The 22871-nt window shown below is 51.5% G+C and overlaps 7 protein-coding genes across 7 annotated transcripts; 3 read left to right on the top strand and 4 right to left on the bottom strand.

The window, feature by feature from the left end:
• Positions 1 to 32: 32 nt before the first annotated feature.
• Positions 33 to 3499, top strand: BKA58DRAFT_394045 (uncharacterized protein). Its single transcript, XM_046171156.1, has 4 exons — positions 33 to 568; positions 642 to 1536; positions 1589 to 1955; positions 2005 to 3499. The coding sequence occupies exons 1-4, from the start codon at positions 144 to 146 to the stop codon at positions 3459 to 3461; spliced, it is 3144 nt and encodes a 1047-aa protein (XP_046020555.1). The 5' UTR covers positions 33 to 143; the 3' UTR covers positions 3462 to 3499.
• A 22-nt stretch (positions 3500 to 3521) lies between these two features.
• BKA58DRAFT_58177 (uncharacterized protein) lies at positions 3522 to 7017 on the bottom strand. Its single transcript, XM_046175566.1, has 8 exons — positions 6278 to 7017; positions 5946 to 6230; positions 5800 to 5894; positions 5489 to 5752; positions 5334 to 5436; positions 5256 to 5287; positions 4786 to 5191; positions 3522 to 4737 (listed from the first exon to the last, which is right to left on the bottom strand). The coding sequence occupies exons 1-8, from the start codon at positions 6865 to 6867 to the stop codon at positions 3675 to 3677; spliced, it is 2838 nt and encodes a 945-aa protein (XP_046020554.1). The 5' UTR covers positions 6868 to 7017; the 3' UTR covers positions 3522 to 3674.
• A 1063-nt stretch (positions 7018 to 8080) lies between these two features.
• BKA58DRAFT_449934 (P-loop containing nucleoside triphosphate hydrolase protein) lies at positions 8081 to 10470 on the top strand (the record flags this gene model as incomplete). Its single annotated transcript, XM_046174328.1, has 2 exons — positions 8081 to 8407; positions 8444 to 10470. 2 exons carry the CDS (start codon positions 8081 to 8083, stop codon positions 10301 to 10303), a joined length of 2187 nt encoding a protein of 728 aa, XP_046020553.1. The 3' UTR covers positions 10304 to 10470.
• Positions 10322 to 11817, bottom strand: BKA58DRAFT_394038 (mitochondrial 18 KDa protein-domain-containing protein). The gene is made up of 3 exons (XM_046171155.1): positions 11465 to 11817; positions 10749 to 11364; positions 10322 to 10690 (listed from the first exon to the last, which is right to left on the bottom strand). Exons 1-3 carry the CDS (start codon positions 11632 to 11634, stop codon positions 10499 to 10501), a joined length of 978 nt encoding a protein of 325 aa, XP_046020552.1. The 5' UTR covers positions 11635 to 11817; the 3' UTR covers positions 10322 to 10498.
• On the top strand, positions 11818 to 12867 carry BKA58DRAFT_394036 (uncharacterized protein). Its single transcript, XM_046171154.1, has 3 exons — positions 11818 to 12117; positions 12301 to 12425; positions 12611 to 12867. The coding sequence occupies exons 1-3, from the start codon at positions 12070 to 12072 to the stop codon at positions 12654 to 12656; spliced, it is 219 nt and encodes a 72-aa protein (XP_046020551.1). The 5' UTR covers positions 11818 to 12069; the 3' UTR covers positions 12657 to 12867.
• Positions 12868 to 13088: 221 nt separating this feature from the next.
• Positions 13089 to 14865, bottom strand: BKA58DRAFT_347717 (chromosome segregation protein Csm1/Pcs1-domain-containing protein). The gene is made up of 3 exons (XM_046168462.1): positions 13885 to 14865; positions 13400 to 13834; positions 13089 to 13336 (listed from the first exon to the last, which is right to left on the bottom strand). Exons 1-3 carry the CDS (start codon positions 14807 to 14809, stop codon positions 13110 to 13112), a joined length of 1587 nt encoding a protein of 528 aa, XP_046020550.1. The 5' UTR covers positions 14810 to 14865; the 3' UTR covers positions 13089 to 13109.
• Positions 14866 to 15159: 294 nt separating this feature from the next.
• On the bottom strand, positions 15160 to 18404 carry BKA58DRAFT_444506 (chitin synthase 2; the record flags this gene model as incomplete). The annotated part of the gene is made up of 2 exons (XM_046174073.1): positions 15160 to 16439; positions 16490 to 18404. The coding sequence occupies 2 exons, from the start codon at positions 18402 to 18404 to the stop codon at positions 15160 to 15162; spliced, it is 3195 nt and encodes a 1064-aa protein (XP_046020549.1).
• Positions 18405 to 22871: the final 4467 nt, after the last annotated feature.

The raw sequence follows: 22871 nt of genomic DNA, 5'->3' as shown, positions 1-22871 counted from the left end.
GGGCTGAAGCTCAGCCTCGCCAACACCATGTACATGATCATGCACGTAGTCTATTCGCTCAGGGTGAGCTAAATCAGCCGTGCTTATGCATATGAACCCATTTCCCGCGGCTTGTACTCATCCTTCTCATCACAATACCTCAAATGGCGGAGGTGGTGGGCGCCGTCGCCGCAGTTGTCCAGTTCGTGGACGTAGCTCTTCGCCTTTCATCCTGTCTCGAACGCTTCTGCTCAGATGTGCGCAATGTACCGCGGCGTTTTGTTCAGCTGCAGACCGACCTACGTCAGCAAATCGAGATCGCGCAACAGATCCAGAATCACCGCTTGCCTGGTTTCGCGGCGGCAGTAGCGTCCTCAGCGTTTAACACGCCTCTAGCTGAGTACATTGATCTCGCTGAGGAGCTGTGTAAGACGCTGGAATGTCTACTCGGCCGTAAGAATGATGGCGTCTTGCGACGAGGCTGGGATGCCATTTGTTCAGTCCGTAAGAAGGAAGAGGTGGTAAGCATATGTGATCGACTTGAACAGAAGCAGAGCACGCTCTCCTTGTGGCTGGAAGCAGCGAATCTGTAAGTGGAGTCCTAACAATCCAGAAACTTGCTGCCCAGCCTGGAGGATACCACTGTACTGACTAGCATACAGCAAGCTCATATCCAGTATCGCGGCGACTACAGGCCAGACGCGGCTTGATGTCGGAGATACCCTGACGCTCGTTGAGACAGTGAACAACACATCGAACAGCATCGCAACGAACACAGCACAGCTACTTCCGTACATCGAACAGATTGACCGAACCATAGCAACCACATCCATCAGGACGGAACACATCTTACACGATACCCAACGCCTCCTTACAGGATACGATGCGGATGCAATAGCACGGCAATCAAGTCGACAGATCATGGCGATGACTTTGGCGAATACAGAGCAAATTATTGCGGCTATCGAAAAGTTGACCCTGAGCCCAGGCAAACACAGCCCCCATGCACAATCCGGCTCCGTTACGGACCACGTGTATGCCGGCTCCTCGGCAAGCCAGCAAGTTCAGCAAAGCACAGTAAGCCATCGCCGTAGACCACAACGATGCAAATGCCGTACTGTCAGCACTGCACGTCGGTGGCAGCCGTTGTCTATCCTTCGATTCACACGAACTTTCCGAACGCAACACTTCTCATACTGTCCGGATTACCGAAACTCGGAGCAAAGCCTTGAGGTTACCCTGCAGGTTGTCCCTCCATCGTGGCTTCTTTACCATACCATCGACTTTGGTACTCGAGTAAGAAACTGGTCAACTATGAACCAATTCTCAGTCAGTCCAATCGTAATCGGCACGAGCAGGCTCGTTGATTCGAATACATCACCTGCATTTCTTGCGATATCGGACGCTAAGAAGGAGCTCTTTAAGCTTCGACAAGGTGAGCTGAGCATTCATCAGCATGACATTGTGACTCAGCTCCACAACACGCTACAACGGATGTTCGACAACGCAGAAGCGTCAGCTCTAGATGTGGACAGCGATGGCCACACTGTCTTGAATGTAAGGCTTTGCAGCTGTGTGGCAGAGCCATGATCTAACGAGCATTCGGTAGGAAACTGTTCAGCTTTTCATCTCACATCTTGGGTCGCCATGCGTCGCGGAATACGTAGCTCTTTTTCAATTCTTATTGGATAAAGGGGCCGATCCCAACGTGATAAGAGACGCCAAGCCGGTTCTTACATTCAGTGATTTAACGCACCATGGGGGCACCACATGTGATCAACTCATGGACCCAATGTATTTCTACTCAAGCCCCCTTACTCTGGAGCCCAAAGGACTCCAGACCATCCTTGAACTACTCGTAAAGGCTGAGGGACACACATCGAAACCTTTTGTAGGTTCCACATACCGAGGTGATACATGCATTGGGTTTCGCCGGGATGTCCTACAACTAAGCTTATTTGAAGACCAAATCGATAGTAAGTGGCTCAGTCAGTTCGAAATAAACTGGTATTGAATCCATTTTAGTCACGGACTTAGGGGATCTTGTGCCAATCATTCTGCAACAACAAGAGGAGCATTTCCACCGCATGATTAAAAAGACTGAGCCATCGATATTGAATCGTAAATCAACAATCAATGGACTTGCTCCAATCCATTTCGCCGTCTTATGGCCAACCGGACTGAGGATGCTAGTGGAAAGAGGTGTGGATCTGAACATCGAAGACAACTATGGTCGGCGACCTGTACATCTTGCCGTGGCCCTAGGGATGATCGATTCTGTCCGATGTCTGCTCAACGCAGACTGCGGGCTCTTTACCCCAGCAGAAGACTGCAGCCTATTGCAATATGCGCTAGTGTTGGAAGACGAACAAGAGAAGTCACAGATCCTGTTTCAACTCACCCAGGCGCTATGTGATCGCCATACTCGCCTTAAGGACATGGCCATTTCGTATCTGCCGCCTTCAGTATCCACCAAACTCGAGTTAACGCTCGGCGAGCTCCAGGAACAGCGTGCGCCATCGATTATGGAGACGCTTCTATCGCACGGGATCGATGTTCCTCCGGCTCTAGAGCTCGACGGGAAGGGCTTTTATGACTTCTTCAAGGTGGGTCCTCGACAGGTTCAAACAACGTCAAAAGCCGCAAACGCACTGTGGTCTGCCGAATTCTACCGTTTTGACGAACCCAACGACGATGGGTGGACACCGTTCTTGCAAAGCTGGTTCTATCATAACTTTGAGATGATAGACTGGTTCGCAAGAAGAGGTGTAGAACTAGATTCCAAGCATACGAACGCCCCTTTGTCTGCACTTCATCTCTATGCAAAGGGAATGCGTTACTTCGGGAAAGCTCCTCGGCCCATATCACCACTAGAAGAGCACTGCATCGAATCGATACAAAAGAAACTTGGTATACCCTACGATGATTGTACTTGTATATGCTCGCCCGAGGGCTGCATACCTAGCAAATTTGTGTTCGAATTCAACTACGAAGGACTGTATTCGCAAAGACGTGAAATCCAACATTTCATCAAACATTTGAACCCACCAAAGCATCTCCTAAGTCGATACATCTACCACCTCACTCAACACATTCTGTTCGATTTCTTGGGTGGGGAACATACTTGCTGTTCTCTTGGACGGGACTATGTGTCGATGCTGAAGCTTCGGAGACCGACAAGGACGAACAGCTGGCGAAAGACATCTTACGGCTCCATTGATTTCCCCGGTGAGCATTATCAATGCTGCACGAATGGACTTCCCGTACCACGAGTAGAGAGTCTACGGGCTTTGCAAGACCCTGACGTCTTCAGCGTAACGCTGGACTCTGCGATGTCACACTACGACGAGATGGATCGGCCTGATACAATGCCAGCCGAGGAGCAAATTTACGCGTATATCAAGTGGATTTTGGAGGAAGGATATCTGGACATCGATGTAAGTCACGGGTGCGAACATGACCTGAATGAAGACATGGAGTAAGATCTGGACGAAGAGTTCGTACCTCAGTCAAACAATACATGCATCCATATCGCATACTTTGTCGCGTTCCACTGTCTTACAAACCATTCATTAAAGCCGACAAAACTACTGTATTACTATGCCTGCCAAACGCCGAATCCATGCTTATGCATCTACCCAACGCCATATCCAAGAGTTCACTTGCTACCGATACAAACCAATGCACAACCACAATCACGACCTAACCTTCGTATCCGCATCCGCAACCCTCCTCACCAACCCCCTAATCTTCGGCCAAAGCTCCGGAATACGAAAAGGTTTTGAAATCGCATCGTCCATCCCCGACGCCAGCGACTGTTCAATCTGCTCCATACGCGCATTCGCGCTCACAGCCAGGATAGGCAAACGAAGCGATTGCTTATCCGGCCGTTCATGCGACGCCGAAGACGTAGACGAAACGGACGACGTCTTTTTATGACAACTTCGACTTGTCAATGCGGACCCCGGCGTTGGTGGAGTTGCGAGTAAACCCTGGTGTTCGTAGTCGCGAATCAGGCGGGCGCAGGTGAGGCCGTCCATGATGGGCATTTCTATGTCCATAAGGATGATGTCGATGTCGTGCTTCTTTTCTGTGGCAGATTGTTCGTTTTCGTTGCGCCAGTATACGCTGTCTTTGAGCCATTCCAACGCTTCTTGCCCGTTACCTGCTACGCTTATGTTCCAACCGAACTTTTCCAATTGCTTCCTGAGCACTTTTTGGTTGACGAGATTGTCTTCTACAATGAGCACGTTGAGTCTGATCGATTGCATGGCTTCTTCTCCTGTCATGGTACGACGGGGAACGGGGCGAGCTGGGACTGCGCGAGCAGAGACTTGATCGGCAGGTGGATGCGCGAGACGCGTGCTTATGAAGAAGGCGAATGTTGAGCCTTCGCCTTTCTCGGAGTGGACGCCGATGGCTCCTCCTTGTAACTTGGTAAGAGACTTGGAGATGAAGAGCCCGAGGCCTGAGCCGCCGTATTTAACGTGCGTGCGGGGCGTGGCTTGCGAGAAGCGGGAGAAGAGTTTCTTTTGCTCGTCTGTGGTCATGCCGCAGCCAGTGTCTTTAACTTTGAGCCAGAGGAAGGCGATGCGGCCTTCGCCCCATTCAGCTTTGTCGGTGATGTCTGTCTTGGGCTTTTCGTCGTCAGTGAAGGTTATTTCGTTCCAACATTTTGGTGGACGGGTCCAGGAGCCACCGATGGTGACGGTGATGGCTTTCTGAGGGCGGTCTTTGGTGAATTTGATGGCGTTGGTGCTGATTTTGTTAGCGAAAGGTATGGGAGATGAAGATGAGATTGCTTACAGTAGGTTGATGAGTACTTGCAGTAAGCGCGAGGGATCCAACATCGTCCAATCCATGCCGTTGAAGGTTTCGTCGACGAGGAAGGCGAGCTTGATACCACCCTGATTGCATTCGACTTCGAACATGCGCACCGCGTCCGACACGACCACCGCTGGCTGTACCCGCATGGGCGTAATCAAGATCAAATTGGAATCAAGTTTCGACAAGGTGAGTACGTCGTCAATAACGCGTTTCTGGTGCATCGAACATGACACGATGATCATCAGCGATTCAATGCAGCTCTGAACTTCCACCTCTACCTTGGATATGTCGGACAGTTCTTTCGATGCTATGACCCGGCTTCTGTATAGTTGTTGGAGCGAAGCAATGACGGAGTCGGCGCATTGTATGACTGCTGAAAGTGGATCTGTATATAGGCATATACTGTTAGCGAATATCGCACATGTATCCCGAAGAGGGATATCACTAACTCCTGAGTTCGTGCGATGTCATATCAATGAAGCTACTCTGATCAGCGAGGGCTAAGCGGAGAGCGCGCAGTGACATACTTTTCTTGTTGTCGTTTGGCTTCAAGCGCTTCATCTATACGGCGCCGCTGGACGCTCTCAGCCCATTTGAATTGCGATATGTCGAAAAGGGTCCCCATGATGCCTACAATGTTTAGCGCGTGCAATATACAGAATACAGGGAGACATTATCTTACTTATCACTTTCCCATTCTCATCTAGCTCTGGACAACTTGAACTTTGCACCCATATGTTCGAGCGGATACCATCTTGATTCATCCAGGTCTTTTTGAGCCGAAACTGTACACCGTTGGCTTTACCACTTTCGAGCATGCGTTCCCAATCTTTCTTCACTCTTTCGACGTCTTCCTTGGCGATAAGGTCAAACCACTCGTATTGGCTAACTGGAGCGTGTGGGTGACCCGTGAGTTCGAAGAACTGATCATTAACGAAGTTCATCCCTGTATCAGCATTAGCGTGTAATGGACGATGAGGCAACTGTACCTACCACTCTCAGGGATATATATGTATATCGCCGTCGGTGAGACTTGAGCAAACCGCGCGAACTTCATCTCGGCTAGCCGCGCTTGTTCGAGTGCTTCGCTGGACGGATTTTAGCTCTTTCGTATCACATATGCTGTAAATAAGACTTACACCTGTGCTTGCGCTGCTTCTTGTGATTTCTTTTGTGCGTTGATATCTATAGTGTTGCCGGCAATACCAATCAACTTCTTATCATCATCAAATACAGGAACACAAGCGGAGAGTACCCATTGCGCTGCGTCCTTCGTTCCCGAGCGTGCCTTCCAGCGCATCTCAAACGTGACAGACTTTCCCAGGGCAAGAGTGTTCCACATAGACATTACTAGTGTCTGGTCGTCTGGGTAGACAAGGTCCATGAACGAGAACTCATCAGGTTTAGCGTCTCTGGGTTGGGAACTGAGAGTTGTCAACGATTTGAAACGCAGTGTTGTGATCGTACTTACCTCAGTTTATACCACGCCTCATTAGCATGTAGAAGCTTTCCCTCCGAGTTGTACTCAAATACCCCAACGTCGCTCATCTCCATCATCGTCTGGATACTTTCCCATCTGGCATGGAGGTTTGTAAATGGAATATTCCGAAGCGACACGGTTCTATCACGCTTGAGCTCACTGATCAACTGCGCCTTTGATCGTGTGAAGACCGGCGTTCGACCAATACTAATGTAATCATCGTCGTCTGCCCCCTCCTCCGATGCAGGTGGATCTTGCTGCTGTATGTTGGATTCCGACGCTCTCACGACCTTCCAGCCGCCATTCCGACCCGCCAATCCCGCAGTCCAACATCGGCCGCCAAACTCATATGTTGGCTTGTATTCACCCAGAGCTTGCGCCCAAGACCGGAAGAGGAGTGATCCTCGCTCCTCGGCTAAAACGGAACTGCGGAGATCGAGTTTGCGAAAGGCCTCATTGCAGAAGACAAGGTCGAACCCCAAGGCTATCTCATCCGCTCTAATGACGAAAAGCGGTGCTGTGTCAGACTCCAGTTCCTCTAGGTCCAGCGGGCGCCTGTAAGAGCGCTCGGCCGACGGCATTCTGAATTGACTGCGGTAGACCTCGATGAAACATAGACGAAAAACAGGCGATTAAGGGTTCAAACAAGTATAGTGCTCGGGAATCGCTTGGGTTCAGCGCATGTTGCAAGATGTAGTTGTGGCAATGCGACAGAAAGGGCGGTGTCCAGCGAGTATGTTGCTGCCCGGGCTGCACAGATCCGTCGCCAGGAATCCAAGGCCACCCTATATTCTCGAGTGGTCCTGCCAGTTCGTTCTCAGAAACGGTGAGTATGGCGTTTGCCCCAGGATAGGAGTTGAGTAAAATCGGATATTCGTGCGATGGCTTTGGTGGTATACCGGCTTACCCTAGAATTGCGAGCCCGGAACCTGCACCGGCGAAGTGCACCAATGTATGGCATGGCAGCTACTGTATTTCCCGGGGTGGGGTTCAAGTCGGACCGTTCTAGTCTTCGATGGCTGCAGAGACGGACTAAACGTAGATGCATCGGATATCGGATCAGCATAGAGGAGAAGGAGGCGTCCTCGGTGATTGGTCATTGTGGCGAGTGTAAAGCTCTGATGTTGACGCTAGATCAATCTCGACCGCGGCAGGAAATTGAAATAGCAAAAGAGTAGCCTTCAGGGTCTAATGATCATCGATGTCGGCCCTATTCTCCAGCAAATTCCCCACCGACAACCGTTGGAGGCAACGATGCTTATTCACATTTTGCGCAGCAGCCCAACACAGGTGGTCTTGCAGCGTTTTCCGGCGTGGCATGCCAGGATGACCATCCCAACTTCGAAAAAAGCATCGATGATCCCAGACACATACGGGTGATAACCAAAAGGCCCCTTGGCAGGCATCTCAAAAAGGTGAAGTAGGTGATGTTGACTCTCACTCAGCTTTCGAAGAACCGGGTCGTGGACAGTAAACGCTGCAGTCACAGCATTGCAGCCTCATCTTGATAATGTGCGAGAAACGATGCAATCATTTACATGCATAAGCATTGCGAGTCCCGGGGAAGAGTGTCGCTTGTCGTCATCTCCCTTCGCGATCTGTCCAGTACCCGGGATACGTTCAATCACGTGCTAGCGCGCTTTCGATCCCTTGGCGTGTCACCCTGGATTTGGGTGAGATCGCGACTGCTACGCAGAGGTGGCACCACAACCTCCCCCAACAATCGACGGACGCGATTGTATTTCAAAAAGCTCGAATTACCGCGGCTAGCTAGTCGTTGCTTGATACGCCGACATGAGCGATGATGAGTACGGCTGGTCTTCGGAAGATGAAGAGCAGTTCGCTGCTAGCACAAACATTGCGCCTGATGGAAAGCGTAAGATCGCTAACGACAGCGCACACATTGAGTCTTCAACCAAGCGGAGTCGGCACGAGGAAAGCATCACCGACACGCCTTCGGCCAACAAAGTCCTTGCGAACAACATCCTCAAGGGACGGTTCGGGCTCAATGGCTTCCGTCTCGAACAAGAAAGAGCGATTACCCGCCTTCTTGACGGAGGCAGCGCAGTCGTTGTGTTTCCTACTGGAGGCGGAAAGAGCCTTTGCTATCAGGCGAGTCCTGTCTTGTGAAATGAATTGCTTGTCTAACTATCCAAGGTGCCTGCTGTGGCGTTCAGATACCAAGACGAAGAGCTTGGCCGCAGGACTGCTGAACAAAGCGGCGTCACTTTAGTTATTGCACCTCTTATTGCTTTAATGAAGGATCAAGTCGACGCCCTCTTGCGCCGCGGTATCAAAGCTGCCGTACTGAACTCATCTATCTCTCGCGACCAATTCCTGGCTACGCAAGACGACCTCAAGAAAGGGCGTCTAGATTTGATCTACTGCGCGCCGGAACGTCTGAACAGCGAAGGCTTCATTGCATCGCTCAAAGACATTCCCGGAGGTATCCGTCTGCTAGCCGTGGATGAAGCGCATTGTATCTCAGAATGGGGTCACTCTTTTCGACCAGACTACCTCAAGATTGCTCGCTTTGCAAAAGAAGCGCAGGTTGAGAGAGTCGTCTGTTTGACAGCTACGGCCACACCGAAGGTTGCTGAAGACATCCGTGATGCTTTCTCCATATCGAAAGAAGGCCTGTTTCGGACGACCATGTATCGTCCCAACCTGCGTCTTCTTGCTGAGGCGAACGGCAAAGACGCTGACTATGTGTCTAAACTTGCTGCTCACGTCAAAAAGTACCCCGGTCCTACCATCGTATACGTGACGATCCAGAAAGGCGCTGAGACGCTGGCCGCAGAACTGCAGAAGCGAGGCTTCAAGGCCAAATTTTACCACGCCGGAATGCCTGCACCATTACGGACCAAAACACAAGACGAGTTTCTGGCTAGCACCGACATGATCGTCATCGCGACGATCGCATTCGGTATGGGTATCGACAAACCAGACATTCGTAGTATTGTTCATTTCGACATACCCGACAGCATTGAATCGTACAGTCAACAAATCGGCAGAGCTGGACGAGATGGCAAGCCGAGTACGTGCATGTTCTACCTCTCGACAAAAGACTTCTATCTCCGCAACATCTTCACCTACGGCGACCGGCCTTCGCACCGCTCACTGAAGCTCTTGATGCAGGATATATGTTCTCCTGCTCGCTCGAAGCTCAAAGCAGGTGATACTTTCCAGCTTTCACTGTATACACAGGGTCAGGAAACCGACATCAAAGCCATTGTTCTCAGTATCCTGTACGCACAAATGGAGTTGAACTTTGGGCTCTTCCGTTCTGCTGGAGCACTCTACGCGAAGTACTCCTACATCACAAAGAACCCTAATATGGTGAAGAACGACGGGTCCTCGGCAGCATCCGCTATCGTCAGAGCATCAGTCAAGAGTAGTAAATGGACCCACGTAGCTTTGGATGATCTTGCGAATTCGACCGGCATCCCTCGAGCTGATCTAGTGCGCAAGATGGACGAATGGAACGAGCGTGGTGCGATCGAGCTGAAGAAGGAAGGCGTACAGAACATATACCGCCTAGAACGTCCTCTGCCTTCCACACCCGAAGAGATTGAGAAGATCGTTGCGCAGCTCGACGAAACCATGGAAAAGACTGAGAAGCAGAATCTCGCACGCACGAAAGCTCTAATCAACCTCATCACCGACAACCGCTGCCTGTCTAGGTCCCTCGCAGACTACTTCGGAGAGAGCACTGATATGTCAGAAGAATGTGGGCATTGCACGTGGTGCGAGACACATACGCAAGTCGTACTGCCTGACGAGCCGCCGCAACCCCCTGATCCAGCCAAGATCCACCAAGTACTGAAAGCAGTCACCGTACGCGATGACCCTAGGTTTCTTGCTAAATTTGCTTTTGGCATCAAGAGTCCACGCATGAGTGCATTGAAAGTCGACAAGAATCCTGCGTTTGAGTCGATGAATGTGTGCGATTTTCCCGAGTTGTTGAGGGTGTTTACGGAGGCTTGTGAGAAAGCAGAGAAGAAAGGAAAGGCCTGAGCATCAGCGTAATGAAAATCCTGAAGGAATGATCTTGTTCTATTTCAGAGATACCCATTTAGCGGAGTCGAAATACACTTGTTCCTAGTCCACTCATCTCGAAGTGGAAAATCCCATATATACATATATTCATGCTGAGGGGAAGAACGCGATTCGTGATATTCACGCATGTCGTATGTCCACTGCGGAAGCCGTCTACAACTCTTTCTTCAACTTATTCGCCTCCGTCTCCTCTTTCCTCAACTCCTTAACGCCCGTCGCCGGCCTGCCCTCAACCGCTTTCTCCCCACCAAACGTCTTGAATGCATTATAAAACAGCCACTCCGTCGCATGTTCAACCGGCTCGTCGAAAATATAAGGCAGGAAAGGTACACCCGCGAGACCAAGCTATCACACAATTAGCATCTGACTCCACTTCCAATTTACTTCGACGGAAATCACTTACCCCAATGGGTCCCCACGTCCTCAACGTCTTGTTCTTCGCATCCTTCAGCGCACGCCCCGAGTACCTAACAATACTGTGAATAGTAAAAGCCGGCAGACCCATAGAAGCAACAGCCTGGAACACAGCTCTTTGAGCCATAACAGCCCTGTAGTCTTCAATCGCCGGTATCCTTCCGCCAACAACCTGCCCACCCGTCAACGCACTCCCCGCATCCCCATACTTAATACCCTCAGTACTCGTCGCATTCCTCGCAACCTCTTGCACCTTATCGAATATCCCCGCAGCATTACTCTTCCCGCCCGTCGCCGCCATATCCTTATCTTTACTCGTCACGTTTTCCAAAGTCTTCTCTGCGGCGTCGTCCATGTACTTTTCCGGGTGGAGTATGCGCTGGTTGCGAACGTACGCTTTGTAGCCTTCGTGCGAGACGTCGCCAGCGAGGTAGAGCCAGGAGATACCGTAGGCACTTTTTACGAGGTAGGGATGTGCGATGGGACGGAAGGATTCGCCTATGTCGGAGGTGTAGGCTACGTAGCGGTGGGCGGAGAGCATGATGGTGCGGATGCGGGAGGCGTAGGCGGCATAGCGGAGGGAGGTGTCTGTTGTATCTTCGCCTCTGGGGGTGGGTTAGCTGTGTCCATCTTGTGTAATGGTGGGTTGAAAGAGTAGGCGCATTGCTGGTAGTAATGAAGTCGGGATTGAGGATGTATACATACTCGCCATCATATAGCACCTCCCACAATTTCTCCTCGTCATTCAGCGTATCCTGAAGCTCCTTCGGCAACTGTTTCCTCGGCGGTGGAATCGAGAAATCTGGTCGCGCGCCCTGTCGCTCTGCAGGCACACCGTCGACCTCTTCGATCTTCTTGTTGCTGTCTTTCGCCATGGCCGCGGTGTTGCTCAATTCCTTCTTCTAGTGACCAGCTTCGTACTACAAAAGAGAAAAAGCGAAGAGAACGAGATTGAGAACAGGTAATTGAGCAAGCGCTGGTAGCTTAGTCGCAACCCTCCATGCTTCTTCGGTACCACTACTGCCTACCCAACAAGCTCACTCACACCACCTCGGTAGCCGCATACAGACGTCACACCCACTAAATCGCTTGCCTAACCACCAGCCACCCACCTAATCCCTGCTCTTTCCCTTCCGCACCAGCCACACATCTAACGCCACACTTCGCCGCCAAGCCCTATCTTCTCTTCCGAAGAGAGCTCCGCGCAAGCACCCGGCAACGCACCCACCCCACGACTCTCCACCCACCACCCATCCATTGACGACGCATCACCCCGCTTACGGCACGGAAATACCTCGAAAACCGCAAAGATGGTTGCTATGTACACTATTATGGGCCGTCAGGTCGGATCGCACGTCGTATGTTCTTGCCTTTTCTACATGTCTCGGGCAGGAAAAGTTTGGATTGGGAAGCTGCGCACGAAGACTCCGCGCGCACGCCTGGGAAACAACGATTGGGCGATTTTGGGGTTGGAGAAGGCTCAATTGGAGATAATTGGATTCGTTCGAGGGGTTTGAATATGGGCTGACAGATGTTTCTAGCTCGCAATGGCCACCCTCGGTATAACCTTCACCGGTGCTGCGCTCTCCATGGGCGGCAAGAAGGTTGAGGACCCTACCACTCCCCCGATCAACGCGAAGAGCCCTGATGAGGAGAACTTTGTCAAGTGCGTACACAACTACCTAGACATCTGCATAACTGCATACCTTCGTACCTACGCCTCTCCATATCTCTACGGCGACGTGCAGCTACCCATTCGTCTGCGCGAGCAACAAAGTTGGAGAGGCTGTGAAAACGATGGGATGAGATGAGACAAGATTGGAAAGGACTATGGCTAACAATTCGCCGCAGGGAGTACGTCAAGAAGGCCGCCGACAAGGTCACGGGAAAGCAATAAACACCACGTCTGCTTCGATTCGATCAGAGTTCCGGGGTGGTACGACAGTGACGGTGCTGACTGAGGACACACGATGCGGAATTCGATATTTCCTCGGATAAACGCGCGTGTGCCTCGAGGATACGGGACAGTGTAGATATATGCGCCGATTGTGCCAACAAACAAGCAAGCATTGAAACGACTCTATCCAACCTTCCTCGCAGATGATGCATATTGTTACTTCGAACTGGATACGACTGACAAACGTGAACTTGACTGGGTATTTGCGATCCTAACAAACAAGCAGAAGATATAAATCGACCAGGTATAAAGTCCTCGTAACCATCACGGAACATAACAGCGGGAATGCGCATGCCTCCTCCCTGAACAGCGAGCCCATCCTCCTGCCACTCACCACTTGTTCTCTTCTCAACTTCTCCCCCATCCTCCCCCGCTCCCCCTTCACAATCTCACTTACTCCCCATCCTCCTCAAGTACAATCTTCTTACTCATACTATCCACAACCTTGCAATAAAACTTTGCCGCCTGCGCCCTCGGAAAACAGATCTCCTCAGTCAGATAATCCGGCAACAAGTCCAATAGTTCCCTATCACGCTGTTCGTTGAGCAAGGGCTGGTAGATGAACTCTGTTTCTTCGTAGGAAGAGCCAGATGTTGCGACTGTGAGGTGGAAGTGTAGGGCTAGAAAGATGTTAGTACAATAAGGGGTGAAATGGTAGGGATGGTATAGATGGGGTAACTTACTCCCATTCCTCCCCGTCTGCAAACAATCAAACACATCCTCCTCATCCTCACTCCTCTTCACCCCAAGGACAACCAAATTCGTCAAATCGCTATACAAATCTACTTTTTGCTTCGCGAGCGCCGCTTCCTTTGCCGCTTCAGCTGTGCCCGGTAACACAACGCCCGTAGTCCTTTGCTTGACCGCGCTGCCAGGCACGTTCTTATTGCTCTCGGATTGTTGTGAGGAGGAACGGGCTGCGGCAAGTTTGCTAGACAGTGTCTTGCTCTCGTTTTGCGCGGTTGCGAGGGCGTCGGTGAGTTTCTTGTTTTCGGTCGTGAGGCGCGTGGTTTCCTTTGTGGAGGCTGCGAGGTCGCGTTTTAGGGTCGTGAGGGTTGAGGTGCGGGATTGGAGGTCGGTGAGTTGGGATTTTAGGGATTTGATTACTGCGTCTTGGTCTGTCCATCATATTAGCACAAGCTGCCTCATAATATGTAGAGGGCCATACCTTTGGCGATCTGCTCTGTCCGCTTCTTAAGCTGCTCAAAGTTCGATTCTTTGCCTGTCGAAGCCGATTCCTTGAGCGCTTCGTACTTGGCAGTCATGGCATCTAGCTTCCTGGTGAGGTCTCCGACTTTCCGTCGCATGACTGGGTCGCGCTCAGAGTCTGACACGCTTCCTGTCCTTTTCCGTGAAGCGGATGTTCGGCGCGCTCTGCTGTTCGGTTGGGCTTGCGCTCGTCGTGCGGATGGTTGTGATTGTGGTGGAGGCATGCTTTCAGGTATCTCCTCTCCCATTTCAATCGACTCTTCGATATCCATAGTGTCTGCGTCTGGCTCCTGTTGTGTCTCAGGGATAGTCATCGGCTCGGGCTCGGTTTCTGGTTCGGCCGCGCGCTTCGTTCCTCTTGACTTTGTCACAGGCTTCGCTTTCGTCTCTTTCTTCTCAGCAGGTTCTTTCGCAACTGCCTTCCGCCCCCTCTTTGCTGGCGCGGGCGCTGGCTCTTCGACCTCCTCCTCTTGCGCCTTCTTCGCTGGTCTGCCTCTCTTAGCTGGTTTGGCCTGCGCAACCGGCTCCGGCTCTTCAAAGTCGTCTACCTCCTCCGTATCGCTCGCGTTGGCCTCCTCAATTTCTGCCTGTGCTTTGCGACCGCCCTTTGCCGCTACTTTCTTTGCGCCAGCCGCCGCGCTCTTCTTCATAGCCACCGCACTAGTACCACTTGTTCGACGCGTCGCCGACTTGCCCTTAGAAGTCGCCTTGGTCGCAGCAGTCGTCTTTTTGGTCTGCGCAGCAGTTCCACGCGTTTTTCGCGCGGGTTTGTCACTGGTGGAATCGGGCGTGGGAAGTGCATTGAGCTCGTCGACCGTCATTTCGTCTTCCGAGGCCGAGTCGACTGTGAAGGATATGTTCGCGGTTTTACTTCTGGGCGCCATCGTGTTCTCGTCGGTGAGTTGGGTAGGCAAATGGGGAGTGTTGCGCCGATTGCGTGTGCGGCGGGATGGGAGCGGGAGTGGGATGTAAACACACGACCCTAGCGTCGCTTCCTGACCTGGCGCGTCACCCCATAACAGGCGGCAACTTCTTCACTAATAACATCATCCAAGGAAGAAGGTATGTTTGCAGAATCGATATTATTCACAAGAAACTATCTACTACACTGGAGTGAGCTCAACAGCCCAGCTCAGGTATCATCCCAAAGTATATATCCAGAACGCCGAAGATCAGTCCATCGTGAAGTCGTAGTACAAACCACATTACCGCCCCTTCCTTACCCTGGGTATACCTATCTTCCAACACTGCTGCCGCCCCAGCTACTGGGTGTCATGCTACTAAGCTTACTTGAAATCGTGCTGCCAGAGAACCAACTCGATGATACGCCGCCGCCGCCGCCAAATCCAAACTTCCACCACTTGTTCTGTCCATACTTGCGGCCGCCTCCAAGACCAGTTCTATTGCTCTTCTTGTCATCGATCTTGTCCTCCCACTTGAGCTTCGTCTCCATGATGGCCTGGATAGAGTTGATGATGAGGAAAGTGGTTGAGCCAATGGCGCGGAAGAAGGCGAGACCAGCGACAGCCCAGAGAATGAAGGTCAGATAGAAGTTGTTCGTTACTTTGCGGTCCGAGTAAGCTTCGCTGACGGTCATGGCGAGGATGGCGTTAGAGATGAGCCAGATGACTACCATGTAGGTACGCACGGCACGGTAGTAATCTTCCTGTTGCTGCGACTCAGAGATCGGGGGCTCGGGAACTTCGACACGGTCACGGAGGTTGCGAAGCGCCTCGTCGTAGCCGCTGTCGATATCCAACTGCTCTGACGGCATCTCGAGCTCGACAATGTCCTTCTTCTTTCCTTTGGCGTCTCCTAAATCGGTCTTTGCGACGTTGTCTCCCTTGGTTCCCCAAGTGATATCGTGAGTGTTACAGAAGGCGTAAACTTGAAGTGTGGCGATGTAGGATGGGAGGAGAGCAAAGTATTGCGCGCTCGAAGTGAACATGTGCCATGGATCCAGGTACATGAAGGACATGAGGAAGTAGAGGCCAATCGTTGTCGCAGTCGAAATGATGAGATTCGTGAAGACGTTGGCACCAATCGTCTTTTCCGCCTTCGGATCCTTCAGTTGGACAATGACAATGTAGAAGGAGGCGAAGGTAGTGTAAGCCATGATGACACCATACATAACCATACTCCAGAAGAACATCTTCTTGGCACCTTGAGGTCGGTTACCCATAGACAGGATGAATTGCATGCAGATGAGCAACGTGCATGTGTAGCGGAGGATGTAGAAGATGTATTTTCCGATGTTGTGGCCGAAGGGATCGAGTTCCGGGTCTGACAGTGAGCCGGCGACGAAGTAGAAGGTCAGGTAGAAGTTGGCAAGCGAGAAGAACGTGAACAAGAGTTGCACGAACTGGTAGACGAATTCGATGTGGAGGAGGATCTTGCGCCCGATGGTATGGTCGGTTGCCCACACTTGCTTGAAATGCAGAAGTGAGTAGACGGCTGCGAAGAAAGCTCCGTTCAGCCAACGACGACGTTGGGAGATGAACTCGGGTACAGTATCTGAGGTATGTTAGTGTGTAATCAAGAATACTGCGATTGTGAAGTCTTACCTGGCACATCTGTCTCACCAGTCGCCGCCTTGACGTATTTCAACACCCATTGCTCGCTGCGCTTCGCTACAAGCTCCCAACACAGAATACGATCTTCAGCCAAGTACATGTTCGCGGTGAATACATCTGCGTCTTGACCATGGAGCGTTTCTCCTTTGAAGTACTGGCTAAGAGGACCGTGGCCTGTGTGATCGTTTTGCAACGCGTGATACCTGTATGCCGAAAGCGCACCGGGCAAGACCGTGATGTAGCCAAACACCGACTCCAATGGCTTGTCAAGGATATTGGACATCTTGTATTCGAAGTTTTGCGATGCGACAAGCGGATTGAGCAGACCGAGCCACGCCTTTCCTTTGCCGGCCTTGATTTCTCCGGCAGCTCCAGCGACGGAGGAGTCAGTGTCAAAGGCCTTCCACAGATGGTACAGAGCCTTGGGTCCAGGCTTGGTTCCCACGTCGAGTAGAATGCAGACGTTCGGGTTCAGAGCACGGCCAAAAGCGTTGAAGAACCAACGATGCGAGTTCAGCTTCTTGGAATTCTTCTCCTTCAAGCAGAAGATCATTTGGCAGGGAACGATGCCCTTTTCAGCGCCCTTGAACTTCAGGTCTGAGTCCAGCGAGACTTGGGTTGTGTATTCGTAGACGTGGGCAGTGACCTCTTTCTGGTTGACGTGGTTCTTTGCGATACCTTCTTGGAAGCAGCCCATGGCAGCAATCGCATCGAGTGTTCTGGGGTGAACCTTTCCACGACCATCCGCAATGATGCATACGACGATCTTTTGCCATCCGTCCTTTCCCCAAGTCCTTGACTTCATGCGCGAGCAGAAGTGACTGATGTTTTGCATGACACCGTGCATGGTTCGGGTGAAGTCGATCTCGTTCTCGTTGTACATGGTAATAGCGATGAACAGTTCGGTTTCGCGCGGATTGCCGATGTTCTGGCGCAGCTTGTATCCGCGATCGCAAAAGTCATCTGGGTCGCATGTAACGGCTGTGTATCGCATGTGCGTGAACTCGATGTCGTCTCGTCGTGGAAGGAAACTGTGGAGGATGGTAGGAATTTTACACTCGAGAATGAGTTCGCCGTTGATCAAGCGAACCTCCTTCTTCGTCATTACGGCGTCGCGCGCTCCACGTCGTTCTTGTGCGCCATCGGGAGCCGGCCCGTAGTGCTCTGCCTTCTCATCTATCTCGGTGTAGATATCTGTGTATGTGTCATCGGTCATGTACGAGTCGCGCGATCGCAGGTCTGGTCTGTCGTCGCCAATGTCGGTGAAAGGGTCGTCGTCGTCGTCGTCGTGAATGGGTATCGAAGTCATATCAGTCATGTCCATGGTGCCCTCGGAGCCGCGAGAGTTGGGTCTGCGGCCGGTGAACAAGGGCTGGGGTGGTAGTGGCCGCTGAGGGCTGCCTGGCCTTGGGCTACCATGGAGGTCGACTGGCTCATATGAGTTGACTGACGCTGGCGGCCGCGAGTAGTCCGCTGATGTGCGCGTGGGCGAATATGGTCGGTCGGGTGACAGCGGCCGTCGGTATGGTACGTATGGGTCTTCTCCCGGCGGCGGCATGTTTGGCGCAGTATCCATCACAGACGGCGTCCGTGATAAGCCGGATACTGAAGAATTTGTGGGGTGGTATGATCGCGATACTGGCGATGGAGGTCTGCGGGAAGAATGTAATGGTAAGTCTGGGTCTTGTAACCGTACGGTCTGGTAGGGCGTTGTGTCGAACTGCGACTTGACAGTCTTTCTTCGCGGCATCTGCGTAGGCATTGCCGCGCTCGACGTCGAACTCAGCGCATCGCCGGCCTCGCGCAAGAAGTCGTGAATGTCCGCCTCGGCAGCCTTCTGCTTGCCCACTTCAGACATGGTCATGCGCTCGCCCAATTCAGCCGTGTTGCTGTTGGCATTCGACATGTTTGAAGTGTCCTCGAAAGACGATCTTCTGGTGGGGAATGAGATTGGGTCCGGATGCAGGACGCAAGTGAATGGGGAGAAAAGAGTGAGACAAATACTCACGGCATGTAACTCTGTTCGTAACTTTGGTCCTCATCCACGTTTGTCAATAAACGCATGGTTGATCCTCCTTGTAGTTGCTGAGGGGATCCGTCATCATAGTCATATGCAGGTGGCCGTCCATAGTGTGAACCACTGTGTGGTGTGGACCCGTCCATTATGTGTATGCGTCGCGAAAATTCAGATTGGGTATGGAAAACTGTCGTCGCTCTTCGTGGCACTCGAGAAGTGATTGCAATGGGCAAAAATGCGATATGGATGTGTTCAAAAAGGGTGTAATAGTTACTTTCCCAGCAGTGATGCAGCGGAGGCGCATGCAGTGGTGTTGTTTCTTCGGGCGTTGTTATGGTAACCCCACACCCCTGCCCATGTTAGCTCAGGCGTGCCAGGAACACAACCCCAGAGGCGGCCTCCATATGGCTTAGACCGTGACACCTCAACAATTCATGCGCTTCCGTCCTTAGCCGCGTGCGACTGTTTCGCCTGTCCTGTTCTATAGGCCCGGGATGTAGCTTGCACTATTGGCATTCGTCATCAGAAGGTTGTCGAGGTGAACGTGAGCTAAGCCTTGCCGCCTCTGTATTAGGCCCGGATCATGTCACAAACCCACAGCCGAACCGGGTGTTCGCAGGTAACGAATGCATGTTTGCTTCTATCCACATGGAAGATCCCCATGAGGTAGGCCTGGACTTCAAATTGGTCTTCGCAAGAAGTGGGTCAAAGATCGAGGAGAGTGGACCTAGCGCCGCGGCCTCGGTAGCAGGTAAGAACGACTTCGCCAGCGAACAACATAATAGCTACCGCAATCATACCGTATTACGAAATGGCTTTATCATTAAACAGGCTGGATTAAGACCAGGCCTTAGTCTGAGTCAAAGGCGCACTGCATTGTCGTTGCAAGAACGACTTCAATATTCAGGTATCAGTCTCCACCTGAGCCATATTTCAGACGTAAAGCTGGGCTTCGAAGGTGAATTTATAACTTATTTTCAGCTCTTTGAAGAACATCTCTTGTTCGATTGTCGTTTGAAATGCGGAAGTTGTGAGTAGCTCGTCACTGCGACGCAGTGCCATGGTAGGACTTGCGCGCCCACTATGGGTCAGTAGATAGAACATATCGCGCATTCCTACCGCTCCTCATCTCGATGTATACCATGATACATCAACCCTTACACCTTTTAGCTTACTGAACTACGAAAACCTCAAAAACGATATTAATATCACCATGGCATCGACAGCCCCTACTCCCAAGATATCCATCACAAGCGAAGCCCTCCAACAAGAACTGGGCAAAGCCTTCCGCGCAGCCAAGATAAAACAATACGAAGAAAGCCTCCCGGAATCATGGGAGGACGTACAAATCGAATACCTGTGGAAGAAGCAGCTCGAGGTTACTTACTGTAGTGTTCTCAGCCCTCTGATACAAGTAGCCTGACCGCCGCCAGCCCAGCGGTTTCCTCCCATTGGTTCGACCTTTGCGATCTGGCCCGTATCGATTTTGACTTTTACTTTGCGGCACTACTGCAAGTGAGTGAACCAGACGTTTTATCGAGTCTGTCAGAGCTTGTGGACAGGCATCGCGTTACGTGTGACGACGTGGAGCTAAAGATGGAGGAGCAGCTTCACTATCAGTTTGACTGGGCTTTCTATCGACCCGAGCAGGGATTTCTGGTGAAAGCCTGCATTCGGGGAGGTCGAATATCATGGCCATCCTAATTATCGATACCAGTGCAAGGACGAAGAAGACTTCATGAGGGCGGTTTATCGCGATCATATGTATGTTGAGGCAGGGGAAGATGGGCCTTGGATTCAAGATGCACTGCGAAAGGTTGATGCAAGGAGGTTGGTGGATGAGGTGGAGTGGAAGCTCTGAGCTGGTACGAAGGCTGAGAGGAGCTATGGTTGGGTACTGAAGAGTGATCTGACCAGCGGCGATTTAGGCTTCGGGGAATATGGCGCGGTGTTTGGTGCGCCATACGCTTTGAACCTTCGTAGCCGTCGTCTGTCTTCATGTCGGTTCCTGGATTCGACGACTCTGGTAGCGACATTTAGGATGCCAGCGGTCGCGGAGAGGACGATGCTTTGTGAGCCATGTTCTCTTGTGCTCCTGAATGACGTCCGTGTCCATGTCACGCGGACGGATTGCGGATCTACCGGCACTAGGAGGTGATCTGAGCATCGTAGGCCGATGCTTTGTGCAACATGCGCTCTGATGCTTTTCATTCGACGTCCATGCTTGCGTCCCTAAGTCGGTACCGTTCAAGGGCTAACGCTTCGTCTATTATGCAAACGATCTCTTCCCGATTGGCGTTTGCGTTCCTGCCAAAGAGGTTAGGAGTTTCAGTGAATGTCTCCAGACGAGACCTGTTTCCAAATGCGGCGATCTGGAGCCAGCAGATACGAGTTTGCGACCCGAGAGGGCGTGGACAGTGACTCAGAAAGTATGACAACTTTTCTTCCTCTCAATGGCTAGATGGCGAGGTACTGTCCGACAGTGAGAACGGAGGTTGATGTAGTGCCAGGACGTCCTTTCCTAGAACCCTAAGACAAAATCTACCTCTATGCTATTACCAGTCACCAAATTCCCCTCCCCGAAGCTATAAGGGCTGAATGTGTTGCTTCATGGTGATATAGACTTTGCGAGAAAGTTCGAAGGGACATTCCTTCTGCCCGACGACGGTGATCTTCTCGAGTTCCAAGCTCAGCTTGTCGTCGTGGGTCTCCAGAACTCCACCAACAATCATCTCAAAGGTCTGCTCAATATGGCATGGAAGATATCGCCGGCCTGGGTATATACCCGGTGGCCCTTGTCAGCCGCCGTGCCATCATCTCGGCCCTTGTGATCATGAAGACAGGTCGACGTTCGCTCAGCCTCCCAGATTATCAGTCTGGTGGGCGTAGTGGAACATAGATTTTGTATCGCACTTTGCTGCATGCACACCACTAAGTCTCAGCAGATAAGTAGCATCGAGGACAATGCAAAGTTCAACCTAGAGGTATTTTTCAGAAGACTTGTAAATTTTGACACAAATTCTGTCACTGTTTAGTATCTGTAAGAAGATGATTGATGTTGTGATAGGATATGCGTGACAACTATAATTACATTGAAACGAATGAATCGACAAGCTCCTCAGGGTCATAGAGTATACATACCAACTTGACTACTTCTCCGTCACTTACCGTCGATATACACCCGGCAATGACATATTGGCGATTGGTGTATATAAGCTAGTGTGAAAGTAACTCGGCGATTCGCGCAAGCTGCTCGGAGTACGGCAGCCCGGTATCATCGCTTAGCCGGCATCACTTCCTTATGCGCGGACGGCATCTCTGCTTTTCCCCAGCGGGCCGATGGATGCGCCTCCCCTTCAGTGGATCGTGGATAAATGTTTTAGACCTGTTCGGCCATGATTGGTTCTGACAACTGGAAGGCGAATATAACCGGGTAGTTCAATGTTCCCGTTTACACCGTTCGTGACATCTGCGCTGATGGGTGTTGGCTGCGGCTATTTTTCCCGGACCACTCACGCGCCTGTCTTTGTGCCTGATTATTGGAGGTGCTGTTCGCGTAATGTTCATGCTGTGTCACGCTGACAATTTTTCCGTTGTCTAGATTGGACGGCGGTGGTAATGCAGTGTACCCAACAGCTGGGCGATTACACCTAGTGGCGCTCCAAACAACAGCTTGTAGGATGATTTAGTCGACATGCAAGTCAAACACAATACGGTTGTTTGAGGCTAGACGAGCGGGCTGAAATGCAGGGCTCTTCCAGCGCATGATTGTATGATGACACTCTATCGCGGTCGGCCAAGTACGGGCATGACACCACCTAGAGGCACTATCAGACTGGTCTTGTCATGTAGCTGAGATCTATCACAGCTTCTGATGTCCTGGTAAGCTGCAATCGTTACCGACTTACCATTATATAGCGCATCTGCTGTTCTGTACGTAACATGGTCCGGATTCCCGCGAGCTGTCGATCGGGAAAGTTTAGCCGTAGATACGACAGCACGGCTGAGGTCGACGAGCACATATCCATTAGCGGCAGGTTAGTTGGATGCCTTGCAAAGTCTTGTGTCGCATCCGCATACGTTTTGTGTGGCCAGATCTAGTGGTTGCGTGGCTGAGGCTTGGTAAACACGACCACTCGCTACATAGAGACCAACGTACCCCCCCTGGCCCAACAATTCCAAGTTTGACGTTCCATTCGAGGAACACGAAGTGGAGTAGCGAGCAAACTAAAAATGTAAGGTCAGAGAGAATGACGAAAACGGACGAATGAGGCGCGTTACCGGTGAGAGGTAAGTGGTGTGGGTGCAAGGGTGCATACAGGTCAACTGTTCTCCGATAGAACGTTGCTCGGCCCG

The sequence above is a fragment of the Alternaria rosae genome (assembly GCF_020736505.1).
Source record: "Alternaria rosae strain MPI-PUGE-AT-0040 chromosome Unknown BKA58scaffold_12, whole genome shotgun sequence".
Lineage (NCBI taxonomy): Eukaryota > Fungi > Ascomycota > Dothideomycetes > Pleosporales > Pleosporaceae > Alternaria > Alternaria rosae.
Note: the sequence above shows the minus strand (reverse complement) of the source record. Positions and strands in the feature narration are given on the sequence as shown.